The sequence below is a fragment of the Balaenoptera ricei genome, chromosome 10 (assembly GCF_028023285.1).
Source record: "Balaenoptera ricei isolate mBalRic1 chromosome 10, mBalRic1.hap2, whole genome shotgun sequence".
Lineage (NCBI taxonomy): Eukaryota > Metazoa > Chordata > Mammalia > Artiodactyla > Balaenopteridae > Balaenoptera > Balaenoptera ricei.
This window is the reverse complement of record NC_082648.1, coordinates 21,058,048-21,075,104: the sequence shown is the minus strand read 5'-3', so window position 1 is coordinate 21,075,104 and position 17,057 is coordinate 21,058,048. Positions and strand designations below refer to the sequence as shown.

At 33.0% G+C, this 17,057-nt stretch overlaps 1 protein-coding gene across 2 annotated transcripts in view; it reads left to right on the top strand.

The window, feature by feature from the left end:
• KRAS (KRAS proto-oncogene, GTPase) overlaps positions 1-17,057 on the top strand; it is a 38,018-nt gene that overhangs the window by 14,011 nt on the left and 6,950 nt on the right. The window contains exons 3-5 of one of the 2 annotated variants that reach the window (XM_059935476.1): positions 6,506-6,684; positions 7,652-7,811; positions 14,893-15,016. In XM_059935476.1, the coding sequence (XP_059791459.1) occupies positions 6,506-6,684; positions 7,652-7,811; positions 14,893-15,012 (459 nt within the window). In that variant the 3' untranslated portion in view covers positions 15,013-15,016. The remainder of the gene's footprint in view (positions 1-6,505; positions 6,685-7,651; positions 7,812-14,892; positions 15,017-17,057) is intronic. The other variant, XM_059935475.1, reaches the window with a different exon arrangement.

The following is a 17,057-nucleotide window of genomic DNA, read 5'->3' as shown; positions in this document are numbered from 1 at the left end:
TGCGTGGGCTTCTCATTGAGGTGGCCTCTCGTCGCGGAGCATGGGCTCTAGGTGCGCGGGCTTCAGTAGTTGTGGCACATGGGCTCAGTAGTTGTGGCTCGCGGGCTCTAGAGCGCAGGCTCAGTAGTTGTGGCACACAGGCTTAGTGGCTCCGAGGCACGTGGGATCTTCCCGGACCAGGGATCGAACCCATGTCCCCTGCATTGGCAGGCGAGTTCTTAACCACTGCGCCACCAGGGCCAGGTTCTGTAATTTCTTGTAAAAGTTTCCTAAACTCATCTCCCAGCCTCCAGTCTGGTCTCATTTGTCATAATAATGCTAACAGTGGACATTGTTGATCTGATCCTCCCTCCTACTTAAAAATCTTTTAGTGATTTAGTGTAAGATATAGTTCAGAACTTCTTAAGATGGCATATTAGACCCTCCATAAGCTGGCCTCTGCTTGATGGTGCAGTTTCACTTCTACTTACCTATAATCCCTCTAAGCTAAAATTGTGTTGAACTTCTTGGTTCCATGTATTCAACATGCTGTTTCCTGTTTTTGTGCATTCTCTTTGCTCCTTCCTGCCTGGAGTGGCCCTCCTGTCTTTCCTAATTCATACAAGCAAAGTTGATGTCTTCTCCTGTTTGTCACCATCGTACTTTGTTCTCCATAAGGTGTTGCATTTATTTCATTGTGTTTAAATTACTTGTTTACATTCATATCTCTTCCACCAGACCTAGCTCTTTGAGGTTAGAAACTATAATGCCTGGCACAGTATATGACATTCAGAAGATTTTTACTAAGTGTTCCTGTGATGCAAGGGAGAATGGAGTAGGTAGGAGGGAATGAACTAACAAATAAGCCTGTGCTTATATATCCCCAATTCCTTGTTTCTTTCCTATTATAATTCTAACATACCAGGCTATTGTGCATGTTTTTAGCTGTCTTTGAGAACTAGCTGTGTACAACAACTTTTGATGGGTTATAACCAATAGTGTAACACATCATTCTATGATAGATTCAAATAATCTTTTAGAAGAGTAACAAAATATTTGAGCATTAAGAGGGTAAAAGTGAGTTTCTCGTTTTTTCCTATAGGTGTTATTTAGCAGTACATGAAAAATACTTAGAGTAACACATTAAGAAAATCTTACAAACATTTCAAAAGTAAATCCTCAAATAATACTTCAGCTGACATTTCCAGCAGTCCTATTCATATTTACAAGAGCATCTGATGGAATCAACAGCATGAAGATGGAGATTAAATGGGATAAGGCTTGTAATATGCTTATCACAGTATCCAACATATAAATAAGGGCTCAGTAAATGTTGGCTGTCATAATTACTATTAATAGTAATATGGTTACTTTTAGTAAAAGTTACTAATTTCTTTAGTTTTTTTTTGTTTTTTTTTTTTACTATACTATGTCTTCCCATGACAGGGTTAACTTTAACTGCCTGAGTTGGAAAACTAAATTGAATATGTTGATATATGAACATACTGAGTAACTTGGTTACTGTGAATTATAATAGAAAAATGACAAAATGATGTCCTGGTCAGTGAGTGTATCTCATTCTTGAAAGATATAGTCTTAACTTGCAAAGTCCTCTGTTGGGTCTGCAGATGAGTTTCTGTACATAAAACAACACTTGAAGGCATGTTAATAAATTGGAAAACACTTTTAAAAAATTAAGCCAGTACAAAAAAGACAAAAATTCCAAACAGGTAATGGGAATAAATATGAAAAAGAAAAACTATGTAACATTACTAGTCCTCAAAGAAATAGATATTAAAACAATAGGATTTTTGGTCTAACAAGCTGACAAAAATAAAAATATGAAACCTATTGTTGAGTGAGTGGTGATGGAATGGGTACACCCTTAATGCCGTATGGAAAAGTAATACCATGAGCGTCATGTGCGCCCCAAATCAGGTTTTCCCTGTCTTAACATTGTGCCACATTTACTTTAGTTCCTTTTTTCTTTTTCAAGATATAAAACTTAATACAGTTAAAGGCCTCCGTGTTCTCTGTAATCTTATTCTCTTCCCTCCCCCAAAATGTTTAAAAATCTATATATTTTGTTTATATTTTGACATTAATAGTAATTAAAAATTTTAATATTATATAAAACTTGCTTGAATACATTTATTAAAATACTCTTCATGTATAATTTTAAAATTTACAGCTTCATTGTTTTAATATAATTTATGATATCTTAAACTTGTGTTTATTTTTACAGTGTCTGCATATATTTACATTGAATGGGTTTATTCATTTCTTCAACAGACAGTACTGATTACCTGCTGTGTTTAAGACTGACACACAGGGTGCATAGTGGTGAGCAAAACAGATGTGAGCCCTACCATCATGGAGTTTAAAGCCAAGTGGGGGGTATAGACTTGAACAATTACACATAAATACATAGTTACAAATTATAATAGGATCACCAGCTGCTATGTGGAGAATAGACTGTAGGAGTAACAACAACTGCTAGGAAGCAGTTGTAGGAGATTGCATGAGACAATCACATTGGACTAGGGTGAGGGTGGTGAGTGCTTGGATTTGGAGTATATTTTGAAAATAGATAAACGGCATAAGATTGTGGGTATTAAACGCCTATGTAATTTTTTTTTTATGGTATGATGATTTAGGATGCCATATTAAGTATATCTCCATTTTAGCTATCGTTTTAAAAAAATAAACCATATTTTCTTAGCATCTCTTACCAGAAGTGGCATTACTGTGTCAAAGGCTATGAACATTGGTATGGCTCTTGATAAGTACTGTACTTGCTTTCCAAAAGGATTGTACCTGTTACTGTATCACCAGAAATGCTTGACTTCTATGTTTAACTTTTGCCAGCATAGTGTATTTCCCTTAGAAAAGTTTTTTTTTTCTTTCTCTCTTTTTTTTTTTCCTACTACTTCAGTAAATTAAAAAAACAGTACTTTAGTTGGGAGTAAGGGGAAATCTATGGAATAACTTTCCTTTATTTAATATTTTATTATGTTGAGTTAGTTTTTAAGTGGCTTTCTTTTATCCTAGTTTCCAAAGGATGTTAGTAACCTTTGTATCTGATCTAAAAGTTTATTCTGTTTGAAAGGCTGGAAATAATACTAATGAAAAATGTAAAGTCTTGATTCTTTTCTTGCTCTGTCTTTAACTGGTTTCATTGTGGAATTTATGTGGTTTTAAACTGGTTAGGCTTTGATAACCTGTACTTTCTCAATGGTGATTTTTTTTTTTAAATATAAAAGGAATTATATGTGTTGAGAGTACTTTAGATTTGTTATAAGGTATTTTATTAGCTTAGAGCAGGGGTTGGCAAAATGTAAAGGGTCAGTTGGGTCTTTGTCACATAATCTTTGTTGTTGTTTTTTGTTTTTTAAACAACCATTTAAAAACTGCTCTTGGCTCATAGACCATACAAAAACAGGTGGGCAGGATTTGGCCTGTGGGCCACAGTTTGCTGTACCCTTATTTAGGCTCTCATGTTGGGAAAGATTCTACATTGATGCATACATTTTTTTCTACTTCCATATACTTTTTTTCTTATGGCTAAACAAAATCTTTAGTATTTACATATCATTTTTGTTGTGCTTGCTGTCTGCTTTGTCTTAAAACCTGTCATTTCTTTTCAGATCAGATCTCGCCATTTAACACTTTTGTTCTTAAGTTTTTACCAAGTTGCACTGCCTTTTTATATAGCTCAGCGACTAATTATGCTTCTAAGGATGACTGTAGTTAAAATTAACTTGGTGGCTTCCCTGGTGGCGCAATGGTTAAGAATCCGCCTGCCAATGCTGGGGACATGGGTTCAAGCCCTGCTCCGGGGAAGATCCCACATGCCGTGGAGCAACTAAGCCCGTGCACCACAACTACTGAGCCTGCGCTCTAGAGCCCGCGAGCCACAACTACTGAAGCCCACGCGCCTGGAGCCCGTGCTCCACAACAAGAGAAGCCACCACAATGAGAAGCGTGTGCACTGCAACGAAGAGCAGCCCCTGCTCGCTGTAACTAGAGAAAGCCCGTGCGCAGCAACGGAGACCCAGTACAGCCAAAAATAAATAAATAAAATAAGTAAATTTATTCTTTTAAAAAAAGAAATGCAAATAAATAAATATAATAAAATAAAATAAAATAAACTTGGGAAATACTGAATTTTTAACCTAAACCTGTTATTTGTAATCAGCAGATTCTTCCTCATTGTTTACAGGCAGGTTGTGGATTACTTTTTTTCAATAACAGAATGTGACTCAGAATTTTGCTTTCAGTATCTTTGGGGTTTAGAAGGGAAAAGATAATAGGAATGAATAGGGACTGCTTTCCCAGTTTCTCAGTCCCTTTGATGGAGTGTTCATCATGGGAACATGCTATGAAATGCATGCAGAAACTACTAACATTTCACATTATATACTTTTGAAACACAAACTGTTTGAAAATTTTGTAAATGGGAGTTCACTGAGGTATACATCTTAGAGGCGATATCTTGTGGGCACGTGCATAATCCTCCAGCCACACCTTGGGTATAGATTTGTGTGGCTCCAGAAACTATAGTCTTTAATTTCATTGTTGATAGAAAATTTTAAAGATTAAAGAAACCATTAACCATAAGGTTAACTTCAGCTAGTACTGGTAAGTGAAGAATGCGAGGTGACAGCTCAATAGGTGAGGAAAAGTCTTTGGTCTGTTTCACATGTGCCGTAGCCACACCTGGGTAATGAATGGATTGACTCCAAGAAACTGTACTTTGCTCTCAATTCCTGCTCTTTCATTCTACTCCAAAAACAATGGTTTTCAATTTATAATATACAGGAGTTCTTTCAAGGATCAATAGTTAATTAAAGGAATAGGCTAAAATAAAATGTCAACCAAATGTTCACATCTTTAGTCAAGAGCTTCTTGTTTAGAAAATTAAATATCCATCCTTTTTTTGACTGTTGAGATAATTGGTTTTTATTATAGAAAATTTGGAAAATACAGTTTACTTTAAACGATAAGTGCGAGATCATTCTAATATGGTAATCTTTCACACTTTTTAAAATTAAAAGGCAAAGAAAGAAATACATTTAAAATAATATCTATTACCACAAAAAAAGGTAAGCAAGAGATCAATTATTTCTTAGATTAATTATCTCCATCAGAGACATACCCTTTGTTAACATTTTGATGTACATACCACGAGTTTTTTAATATATGTACAGATACATTTATACAGATGTGTAGAGATATCTTATTGGGATCATGCTACATGTGTATCTTTGTATTCTCCTTATGCTGTGAACATTTTTCAAACACTTTACCAAAAACATGATTTTCAATGACCACTTTTTTAATGATAGCATTATCATAGTATCTATCTGGCTGTTAAATATTGTTCCCAGGACTGCAGAAATGGATTAAATAAGGGCATTAAAATTCTCAGAATTGACCGTTCTCTTATGTATTCCTTTGAGTATAAATAAAATAGATACATGACAGTTATTTGTAAGTTGCTTGATTTTTCTTGCCACCTAAATCATCCAGAATAGTAAGAGTTGGTAGAGCTATCCCATTTTGTAAAAATTATTTTCCTTTACAGAGAATTTGGGTCTTTTTGTTATTAATCTGTGCACTTGCATTGTTGAATCTCTGTGTAACACCTTTTTAAAGAAAAAAAACCTTTTTTTAAACTGTGGTAAGATACACATAAAATTTACCATTGCCATTTTTAAGTGTACAGTTTAGTGGCATTAAGTAAATTCACAATATTGGACAACCATTAGCTCTGTCTGTTTCCAAAACTTTTTCATCATCCCAAACTGAAACTCTGTGTCCATTAAACAACAGTTCTCCAACTCCCCTCTCCTCAGCCCCAGGTAACCGCTATTTTATTTTTTGTCTCAGTGACTTTACCTATTCTAGGTATCTCAGTATAAGTGGAATCACAGAATGTTTGTCTTGCTGTGTCAGACTTATTTCACTTAGCGTAATGTTTTCAAGGTTCATCCATCTTGTGGACTGTATCATAATTTCATTCTTTTTTATGGCTGAACAATATTCTACTGCGTGTGTGCATGCCCCCCCCCCATTTTGTTTATCCATTCATCTGTTTAATGAACACTTGGGTTGCTTCTACATTTTAGCTATTATAAATAATGCGTCTACGACCACTGGCATACAAGTGTCTGAGTTTCTGCTTTCGGTTCTTTTGTTTATATACCTCGGAATGGAATTGCTGGATCCAGTTTCCTCTGCACCCTCACTGGCACTTGTTATTTTCCTTTTTTAAAAAAAATAGTCACCCTAATGGGTGTGAAGTGGTACTTCATTGTGGTTTTGATTTGCAATTCCTGAATGATGTTGAGCATCTTTTCATGTGCTTATTGGCCATTTGTGTATTTTCTTTGGAGACCTGTCTATTCACGTACTTTGCCCACTTTTGAATTGGGTTGTTTTTTTGTTCTTAAGTTGTGTCTAACACCTTTTTAGAAGTAAAAGGTGCACCATAATAACCCAGACTGTGTTTCTCCCTTCTCAGGATTCCTACAGAAAACAAGTAGTAATTGATGGAGAAACCTGTCTCTTGGATATTCTCGACACAGCAGGTCAAGAGGAGTACAGTGCAATGAGGGACCAGTACATGAGGACTGGGGAGGGCTTTCTTTGTGTATTTGCCATAAATAATACTAAATCATTTGAAGATATTCACCATTATAGGTGGGTTTAAGTTGAATAAAATAAGTTGACATTGAGGAGTAATTGTATCTTCCATTTATTGAGTCTTTGCTAACTGCCATGCACAAATTTGCACAAATTATCTAATTTAAATTTTAAAATAATTTTTGTTAGGTAATATCCCTGATTTACAAGTGAAATTCTCAAGGATTAGAGCAGTTGAGCAACTTGTTCCAGATCACATAGTAGTAGTGCTAGAATTGAAAGGTAGGCCTGTTTGAGAAACAAGGCTTTAAGCTAGATCCATCATAAAAATGAAAACCATGAACAAAAATGTGAAAAGGTTAATTGAGATGGCGCCACTCAAATAGCCTTAAAAATCTGTATAGTGTAGAATTTCTTGGAATCAGATAAATGTTGGCCTTAGATAATTAAGGAAAAAACACAACTCTGAAGTTATAAGATTGAAGTATTAGAGCAATACAGTTTTTAAAGAATCTCAACAAATTTGCGTAGAAGCGACTACTTTTATTAAAACGTTCATATAGAAATCAAAATCTTTCCACTTGGTGCTCTCTTTTTTAAGAATGAAGGTAAAGCATTATGTTAATGTTGTAATTCCTATTTTTATAAAAACATTCTATATGTGTACATTTAACAACGTATATAGTATATGTTTCTAAGATTATAATTTTAAAAATTAGGCATAGCACTTTTTTGGACTAGAATTTTTCAATATTTGTTTTATTGTGACCTACCTGCATATGAACCTACTAGATTGTAGTTTTACTATATTTCTAGGTATTTGATCTTTTAAGAGACATAGAAGTTCTCTGTTCAGGATAGAGAAAAATAACTAGGAGGAGGAGAAAGGAAAATTTGGTGTGATTGGAACTAGGAATTACATTAAAAGTCTTTTAACCATATTTTATGAGACAAAGTTTTGAATAGTTTTTGAAAGATTTTTGTTACTAATTCCTCTGATGTAACTTTTTTTTTTCCTCCCCAGAGAACAAATAAAAAGAGTTAAAGACTCTGAAGATGTACCTATGGTTCTAGTAGGAAATAAATGTGATTTGCCTTCTAGAACAGTAGACACAAAACAGGCTCAGGACTTAGCAAGAAGTTATGGAATTCCTTTTATTGAAACATCTGCAAAGACAAGACAGGCAAGTAAAATTGTAATAAATACAAATCTGTTCTCTCAAACTATATCAAGTGACTTAAATCATTAATCACTATTTACTAATATATATTCTAATAATGTCATTTTGGGAGCAGGAAGGCATGAATATTAATAAATGTACATACCTGATAGCATAACTTTCATATCAGTTGATGTAATTTATCAATTTTCTTCCATTATAGTAAAATAGGAAATATAACAATATTTACTTGGTAAATGTTCTCTTAAGGATATGAGAGGGCAGCACTTCTTATTCCAGTGTCCATGGTATTATCTTTGGCTTTGGCTTTTTTCTACGTTGAACAGTTCATCACATGTTATAGTCAGGATTCGAGAAACGTGGGAATTTTTTTTTTACTGTTTTATTTATAAAGTCAAAGAACAGGGAAACAAATTTTGAGTTTCCTATTTTAGAAGTGCTTTTAAGAGTATTATGTCATATGTTTCTAGATTAAATTTTGTTGTATTTGAAGAATTTTACTTAGGTAGAATTTTTTTTTTGAAGGATATATTTTTCAGGAAAGTTTTTATTAAAGCAAGAGAATATTTAGAAAGTAAATAGAAATTCTCAGTTATTCATTTACTGTGTTCTGAGAAAAAAATACCACCAGATTGATCCTGAATTTTGTTTCAGAAACTATCTTTATTTTAAAAGTAACTTTTTCTCTAGGTAAAATAAAATAATTGATATTATTTAGCCTATTTGTATGAAATAAGAGTTTAACATATAGAAAAAATGAATTCCTAGAAAGGAAAATATAAGGTTATGATGGAATATTAATATGTTTCATACAAGATGAACATTTGTTTGGGGCCTTGTCTGGTTATTTGTACCTATGAGCCCAGAAAACCAATTTCATGGAATTTAACTTTATAATGCTATAAGTTAAGAAGAGTGATGAACAACTTATTACATGGTTAAGCTTATAAAAACACCTTCTAGACCTTTCACTGAATTTTGTGAAGGGGTAAAAATTTAAAAGTAAACCATCATTCAGCTAGTATATATGTCTATTTCCCTAGTGGAAGATCATACATACCACTTTCTAGTTGTACAAATTTGGTACACAGTGAAAAAAAACAATGAATTCTATTTTAAGTCTTCGTTTTGGGATTAAAAGCTGAATTAGAATAGTTTTTGACCATAATACAGATTATCTTATTCTAAAACCTGATTTATAAGTTAAAGAAATACTTGGTGTATACATTACTTCACTTTACTTTGGAGGAATTAAGATTTCATTCATATCATTTCCAGGTCCCACAGACTGGGAAGAGGTTTGGTTTTTGTCTTCTTTGTGTTGGTCTTCTCTGACCGTACTCCTTGATTTCCCTTGGGAGGTACTCAGAAAACGTGATTATAATACTATAATTTTTTTTCCCATTTTTGTATGAAACATTTTCAGATATAAAATTGAAGGAATTTTATTGAAAACATTTGCAAACCTACTACCTAGATTACACTATTAACAGTTTACTAACTTGCATTAGTTGTAACTTTTAAAGTATACATTTTAGGCTAGTGGACACATTAGTTTACACTGTACAAAGAAAAGAAAAACTCTAAGACTTTGCCTGATGTTGTAAAGGGTTGCAAATAAAGCAGTGCTTCTCATACAATCAACTGGGCTTCTTACTCAAATCCAGATTCTAATTCTCAATTAGAATTAGGGTCTAGGTTGGAACCTGTGATTCTGCATTTTTAGCAAGCTCTCGGGTGATGCTGACTTTGGTACATGGACCACATTTGGAGTAGAAAGGTAATAAAGGACAGTAAGAGGAGGAAGCCTTGTTATTCCTGCAGTGTTGCCCTCCACTCTCATTTGATAAGAGCCTAAAATAATAGCTCTGTCTTCTTTCCTTGTTGTATGGTTACTATCTCAGAAGTACTGTTGATTCTTAAGTGTTTGACATGAATGCTTTAATATACCACAGCATTCATAACCAATCAGAAAACTACCTAGTTTCCTTTTAAAGTAGATTTTTAGGTTTTATACTGGTTTTGGGGGGGGCGGTTGGGGGGTGTCGGGTAGGGAAGGGGATGTAGTGTGTGTGATACCAAGTGGATTAACCTAAATTTGCTTTGTAGGCATTTTTATGGATCATCCAGAAAAAATATACAGTGATATAATACAAAGGAATACTTGTACTTTATTTCTTAACCTTCTAGCACTCAGCTTTTCTTATATTTATGTCCTGTTTTATTGATATTGTTATGTAATTTATGTTGCTAAACTATAACTTAGATACTTAGTTTCCTAGATACTTGATTTCTCTTTATTACATGGACTTGTTGATTTGCCTTTCAAAAGTTTATTCATCTTTCTCTTTTGAAATTATTTTGATATTTGCATGCTTTTAGAAGACTTTAATTATTCCAAGTAACTGAGAAAATGAAATATGTAAATTTTCATAAATTTTAATTTACATCTCCAGTTTTTGTGAAAATTTGAAGCCCTATTTTCTGCAGAGTGTTTTGTTACTCATCTGCTATTATTTATTTATTATTTGAACAAAATGAATATGCATATCCTTGTTGTATTTTATCAGCAGCTACTCGGTTCATGCCCTAAGTTTTGGTCTTGAGCACGAACCTAAAACACAAACAACAAAAATTATATTCAAGTTAGCAGGAACAGGACATTCATTTAGAACTTTCATAGATATAAGTCAGAGGCTGGCAAACTTTTTCTGCAAAGGGCCAGATGATAAATATTTTAGGCTTTGTGGGCCACAGGTGCTATCAGTTGCATTTTTTTTTTCTTACAACCCTTTAAAAATGCAAAAATCACTCAGCTTGTGGGCAGTACAAAAATATAGGCTGTGGCTGCATTGGATTTGTGGGTTGTAGTGTGCTGACCAAGTTGTAGTGTGCTGACCGTTGATTCTCTGGGGAACTGTATTCTTTGGCTAGACACAAGAAGTTAGGTCAGACTTTCAACTTAAATTTTACAAGCTAACATTAGGAATTTTAAAGTAAAATTTATGTATTCTGTGAAAGAGAAAGAGGAGTTTTACTCTAGTCTTTTTAAAGGTAAGGGTTGTAGGCTATATATTTTACCAACTTTTAATTACTTTCTTATTTTAAAAAGCCCATTTTATGGCTAGAATACAGTGAATTATATTTTTAACTATCATTTTAGTCCACATCTGAAAGGCCAAAGTAGTTTTTATTTTCTGCAAGTATGCTGTATGTGGTCCCTGTGTTCCTAGTGTATAAAGGCTGCTACCTAGGTCACATCTATCTGGGCAGTTAGTAATTGACATATTTTTCTGGCCTCTTTGGGCAGTGTATGGCAGTGTTTGCAAAGGCTGTTGAAACCAAAACATTGACACCGTGGTAATCAGCTGTGTGTTTTCCAGTCTGCTAAAATCAAAAGTGGGGATCATTCAGTAAAGCAGATGACAAAAGCAGAATTCTCAGAGTATCTGCTACTCCTGATTCAGCTTTTTTGCTTTCTGGAGGTCTCAATTTGAGCATAATGTGAAAATTTGTTTTACGAACTTAAAAATGTTGAGTGATTAATTTTCCGGGTTTTGTTAATTTCTAGATACTTAAATTCAGTTGTTAGAATACCTCCATTAAAGAAAGCTTATCATCAAATTGTTTTAACAAAGCAAACCAAACAAAAAAACTTTATGTGCCATATTTCTGTTTAATAATAGTTGGTTTCTGTACATAAGATCAATAATTTGAACTTTGCTTTTTATGAGTTAAAACTAGACAAAACAAGTACTGAGCACCTGCTGTGCACCAATGCATAGTATAGCCTCCCAAGTAGTAGTATTGCTGCATTTCAGTAGTTCCTGAGGTGGGCTGTTGTTTGGCAAGGTTTCTTTCCAATTCAGTGATGCAAAGTTGATTTTTAGAATACATCTTGTTCCTCCCACTCCTCTCCCCCAAGCAGGGCTAGTATTCTTGCATCTGTCTATAGTTAGGGTATTTGAGGTGTTATTTATTTCCTTGAAAGAGCTTTTGCAGATAATAAACTATTCAACTAGAACAAGTACTTGTTTAAAATTAAATCGCTTAGTGAAAGCATTATAGGTACCGGGATACAGAATGATGCTGTTAACAGTTCTTTCTCCTGTATTGAAGTGCTCTATTTCCATAGTCTCACAGTACGTTTTCAGATACTGGCTGAGCTCCTGGTTCAAAAAAATTTACAAATGTATCTTTAACAACTTACTTTAAAATTTACATATATAAACACATGCACTGTTGTTCTTACATGCACTTTTGTTTCAGTTGTTCTTAAAGTTTAATAAGTGACATCTGAAAATGAGTATATGTGGCAACAAGCTATATGCCCAAGAATAAATCATTGCGTGCCAGTTAAGACCTTAGCAACTAGCCAACAGTAGGTATTAAACATCTGTTTCGGCTGTACTTAATCTTTTAAAATTACTTACAAATTTTGGAATATGAAACCAGTGTTCTGTGCCAGTGGTTTAAGGTATATACAAGGATCAATAATGTTCTCTTCATGTCCGCATGCCTTTAAAGCATATTATCAAGAAATAAGTAATTAAGTCTGAGAAAATATGGTAAATAACAGATTCTTTAAAATCTAATTTAAATTTTCTATTAGTAAAAATGAGAAATGAAAAAAGTCACTCTGGAATAACTGTCTCTCAGTGTTGTTAATTATCTTAGCCTCCGAGGTCCTGATACTGAATTCTTGGTGGTGGGTAGTAATCTCTTCTTTTTAATTACTGGCTTCCAATTCTCTCTCTGCATTGCGGGAAACAAAAATCATATATTCTGATATTGGTGATGGGGATGTGCACACTTAAAAAGTAGACACGTTCAAACTAATTTTAGAAATAAGTTACAATCAAAATTTGCTTCTGCTAAATTAGTAGAGGACAAAACCCTGTTTTTTCCTCCATCATAGTATATTTCAGTACTTCTGCATTGACCTTATAACTTTTTTTTAAACAGGAATATAAGTTTTTATTCTTAAAAAATATGAGCTTTACCTGGTTTGTTTTATTTATATACATATGTTTTAAATTTCTTGCATTGATTTTCAAATTGAAAGAGAATCATTTGTGAAAATATCTTAAATGCCAGCTCATGCTTTATATTTTACATGCTTTACTAGAGTTATTTTAGTGCCTTAAATTATTTATCTAATTTAATAATGAGAATTTCTAATATGTAAGTTTTAAGGACTTATGAGTAAAAACAAACCATCTCCTCTTAAGAATTACTGATAAATATAAAATATTACAAATTTTATATATGGGTACAAAGTGGCTATCTCATTTAAAGTACCAACATATTTAATGATTTTAAAAAATAGTTGGAATTTTTATTTTGTAGTTGGTTTAGCTAGCTAGTCGATTAAATTGATTTCATTAAAAATATAAGATATTCAGATTTTCTTGGGCTATAATGACTTTTGTATTAGTTGAGTAGAAATACATCACAAGTTGGTATACGTAACTTGAGACGTACATTTTAATATATAATCAACATATTATTTAAATCCCTACTGCTTAACTGAAACTTAATTTTTTATGAATTTTAAATTAAAGTTTTACTTTAAAGGTAAATTACTGAGTTCCACTGAAGCAGTTCTTAACATATTCTTGAGATTTATAAAAATTAATATACCCTCAAGAATTGACGTGCCCTTTTTTTTTTCTTAACTATTATAAGCAATGGATGTGTACATGCTAATATTAAGCCTTAGCTGTTGGTTTACTTAAGTTAATACTTAAATGGCTGATTCTCTGTGCCTGATTGAATTTAAAACTACATATCATACTTTTGATACCTATTAACTTTTTAGGAACTGAGTCCATTTTGTCACATTTGGTTCGTAGAAAGACTGATGTTAACAATCTCAGAGAGTTAAAATATGCCAATTTCCATAGTGACTAATTCATTCTTAAGACTGAAAGAACAGAATAAGCTTAAAATTAAAGGTGCGGTAAAATACACTACTAACATATTTTTTAAACACATCTTCCTTTTAGAAGAATGGAACACACATACCATATCTTTTAAGTTAATTTGTATCACATACAGATTAACGTTTATGTGCATTTCTCTTTTAGATGTTAAGTTCCTACTTTGATGGTTATGTTTTTCTGGACAAACTAACAGTACAGTTATCTAAACATTTTGTCCTCTTGGCTACTGCCTAATTTCCTAGACTGGAAAAGACATTAAAAACTTCATTGATCTCTATATGGCCATATGATTGTGTTTGTTGTCACAGCTTTCTTACCATAGCCTTAAGCAGGAGAAGCCCCCTTTGCCCCTTTAGAGTATGTAAACTAGAGTAGAAGATATGAAGCCAGTATAGTTGGATATTGTTCTCAAAATTATTTTTAAGACGTGTAATAAGGATACAAAATGCATTGCTACTATTTTGTGTTTAAACAATTAAAAATATTTTCATTTTATGGTAAACAGCCCTCATTTAGCATTTTTATTTAAATAGTATAGTTCTCCATTCACAGAAGTCCCAGTCTCAGTTCCAGTTTGGGTCCTAGAAATTGACTGGACAAGTTGTAATTGAAGATAGAACCCAAGATTCCAGTCGCTTGATGCAACTATATTTTGAAGTGTTTTGTGTGTGTGTTTAAACAAAGTTTAAATGTCCCTTTTGTACCATTTTTCTCCTCACTCCCCACTTAGAGCTGGGGTACAGAAATCACTTGTTTTCCCTAAGTCAAATAATTTAAATCTAACTTCAGTTTAGGCTTTGATTAATTCCATGACTAGCAAACCAAAATGACTGCATTATTAATACACAGGTACTAATAATACATGTACTTAGGTTTTTCATAATCTCTCCTAACTCCTAATTTAAATTAAAAATTCTAATCCCGTTACAAAACAAAACTGGCTTCAAAGAACAAACCAGGATTTAAGCCCATATTTTAAAATTGAATCCCCCATTTTATTCAAACAATCTGACGTCTGTTTAAAAAAAAAGAAATTCTCAAGTAAAGCTCATAATTCCAAATTTCTTGCACATGGCTGTCCCAATAAATTACTATTACCAATGAAACAGACTTTAAAGAAGTTGTGTTTTACAATGCAGAGAGTGGAGGATGCTTTTTATACATTGGTGAGAGAGATCCGACAATACAGATTGAAAAAAATCAGCAAAGAAGAAAAGACTCCTGGCTGTGTGAAAATTAAAAAATGCATTGTAATGTAATCTGGTAAGTTCAGCATATTAATTTCGGCAGAAAGCAGATGTCTTTTACAGGTAACAAAGTAGCAACCGCTTTAGAACTACCTAGGTGTGGGATTCTAATTTGAAGTATTAAATAAGAAACTTGTAGTTTGTTTCCACAATTAATACATTTATTTATTTGTATTTCTCATTTTGTTTTTTTAATTACACTTATTTTTAATCTAATGGGTATTAATTATAATTGAGTTGGTTTTGAGGGCTATAGACTACTCTGCATTTGCCATAGAGTCTAGAGAGAAAAAATCTGAGGAACTATACAAAGGAGGAGTAAGTCGAATGGCCCAGAAGGTGGGAAAGGGTCACTCTTACAAGTGTGTGTTTTCTTTTGGACATTCCACAAGCAAATACTTGTTCTGTCTGTGCTCTCTTAACTTAGTGGCATCAACGTCACTTTTTTACCCAGATGAGAAACCTGGAGTGATGGGATGATTCCTAAATCCCTCTTTTTCACACCCATTTGGAGGCAACCACAAATTCCTATTATGGTACATTCTAACTTTTATCACATCATTAGTTCAGGCCCCTATCATTTCTTGCTGGGACTATTATAACCTCTTACTTGGTTTACCTGTTGCTGCCTTCATTCACAGTGCAAAGAGAGAGATACTTAAAAGAAATGTCATTTTCTTATCTTTAAATCTAGTTACTGACTTCCTGTTACCTACAGAATAAAATCTCAAGTTTCGTAGCATATATATGGCTCTTAACACTTTCCTTCCCCTCTAGCCTTTGGATTTCTCTCTTAAAAACTCCTTGTCTGAAATTTTTTTGTCCTTATGTAAATCAACACCATGTTATTTCTTACCTGCCCTTGCGTCTTGGCTGTTGCTCTTGTTTGGAATGCCAGTGTTCTTATCCCCTAGTCTTACTAGTTAACACACTTTCATGACTGTCTCATCTCTTGTTCTCTAAGAATCTTTCTTTGAAAACCATTAGACTGGGCATAATGCACTTCTTGTGTATTCCCAGTTTACTGCTCTTAACTGTTAACACACTTAACCATGTTAAATTGAAATAACTGCTTCTGTGTTTGTCCTGTATGGTAAGAATCTTAGAGAGCCAGAATCATATATTTTTAATCTTTGCATGTCCATGGCCTAACGAGGTTCCTGGCACACAGTAGCTGCCCAGTTGGATTTACTGAGTGGAATTTCTCCACTTCCTTTCTAAACCAACCAATATTAAATTTGGTCTTGCTTAGAAAATATTTCACTCAATAGGTGCCAGAAAGTTCATGCCAGAGCTTAAGATTTTGATGCATATTATTTGTAACATATAATGCTCTGTGAGAACATGAAATAAAATTGTAGGATATCATTTATTGTGCTGATTAAAGGGTTGGTATTCTTTACTATATGAGTTGAAGGTATGAAATAATGTATCTCCCCAAAATATAAAATATACTTCTGAATAGTAGACTAAGTTCCAAAAGATATTATGTGGTATACTAACGAACTAAACTCAGAAGAAGAAACAAAGCAAAATTAATGATTGGCATTAATTTTTATTGAGATTTATAAACTCTTAATATTTTTTGAGTACCATTGTATAAAGCAGTATTTAATTTAGAAGTTGGGATAAAACTTAACATTGCAATGCAATTTGAAAAGTAAAACTTCTAAAATAACAGTAGCCATGACCAGAGTTAAGTGATAGTCTTCTTTTCTTTTCTCCCATTGTCTTATACTATTAGATGATTTTTACAGTAGAACTATTTAGAATAAAATAAGTTTTATGCTTTAATTTTTATTTAAAACAAAGGTGAAAGCATATACTTTTTAAAATTTCATATTGTGCAAACTATATTTCAGTGGCTGTGTAGTCTGAATGTCAAATTGTTGGGCATGATGAATTAAATCCTTATTTTTTCAGTGATCATGAATAGCATTTATATAAGAAAAAAGTGTACTTGGTAATATTCAAAATTTTAAATATTTTTACAAAATTAATTTGACAATGATAAATATACGCAGATTAGTTTTTCTTAGTCCTAAAATGATGGGTTT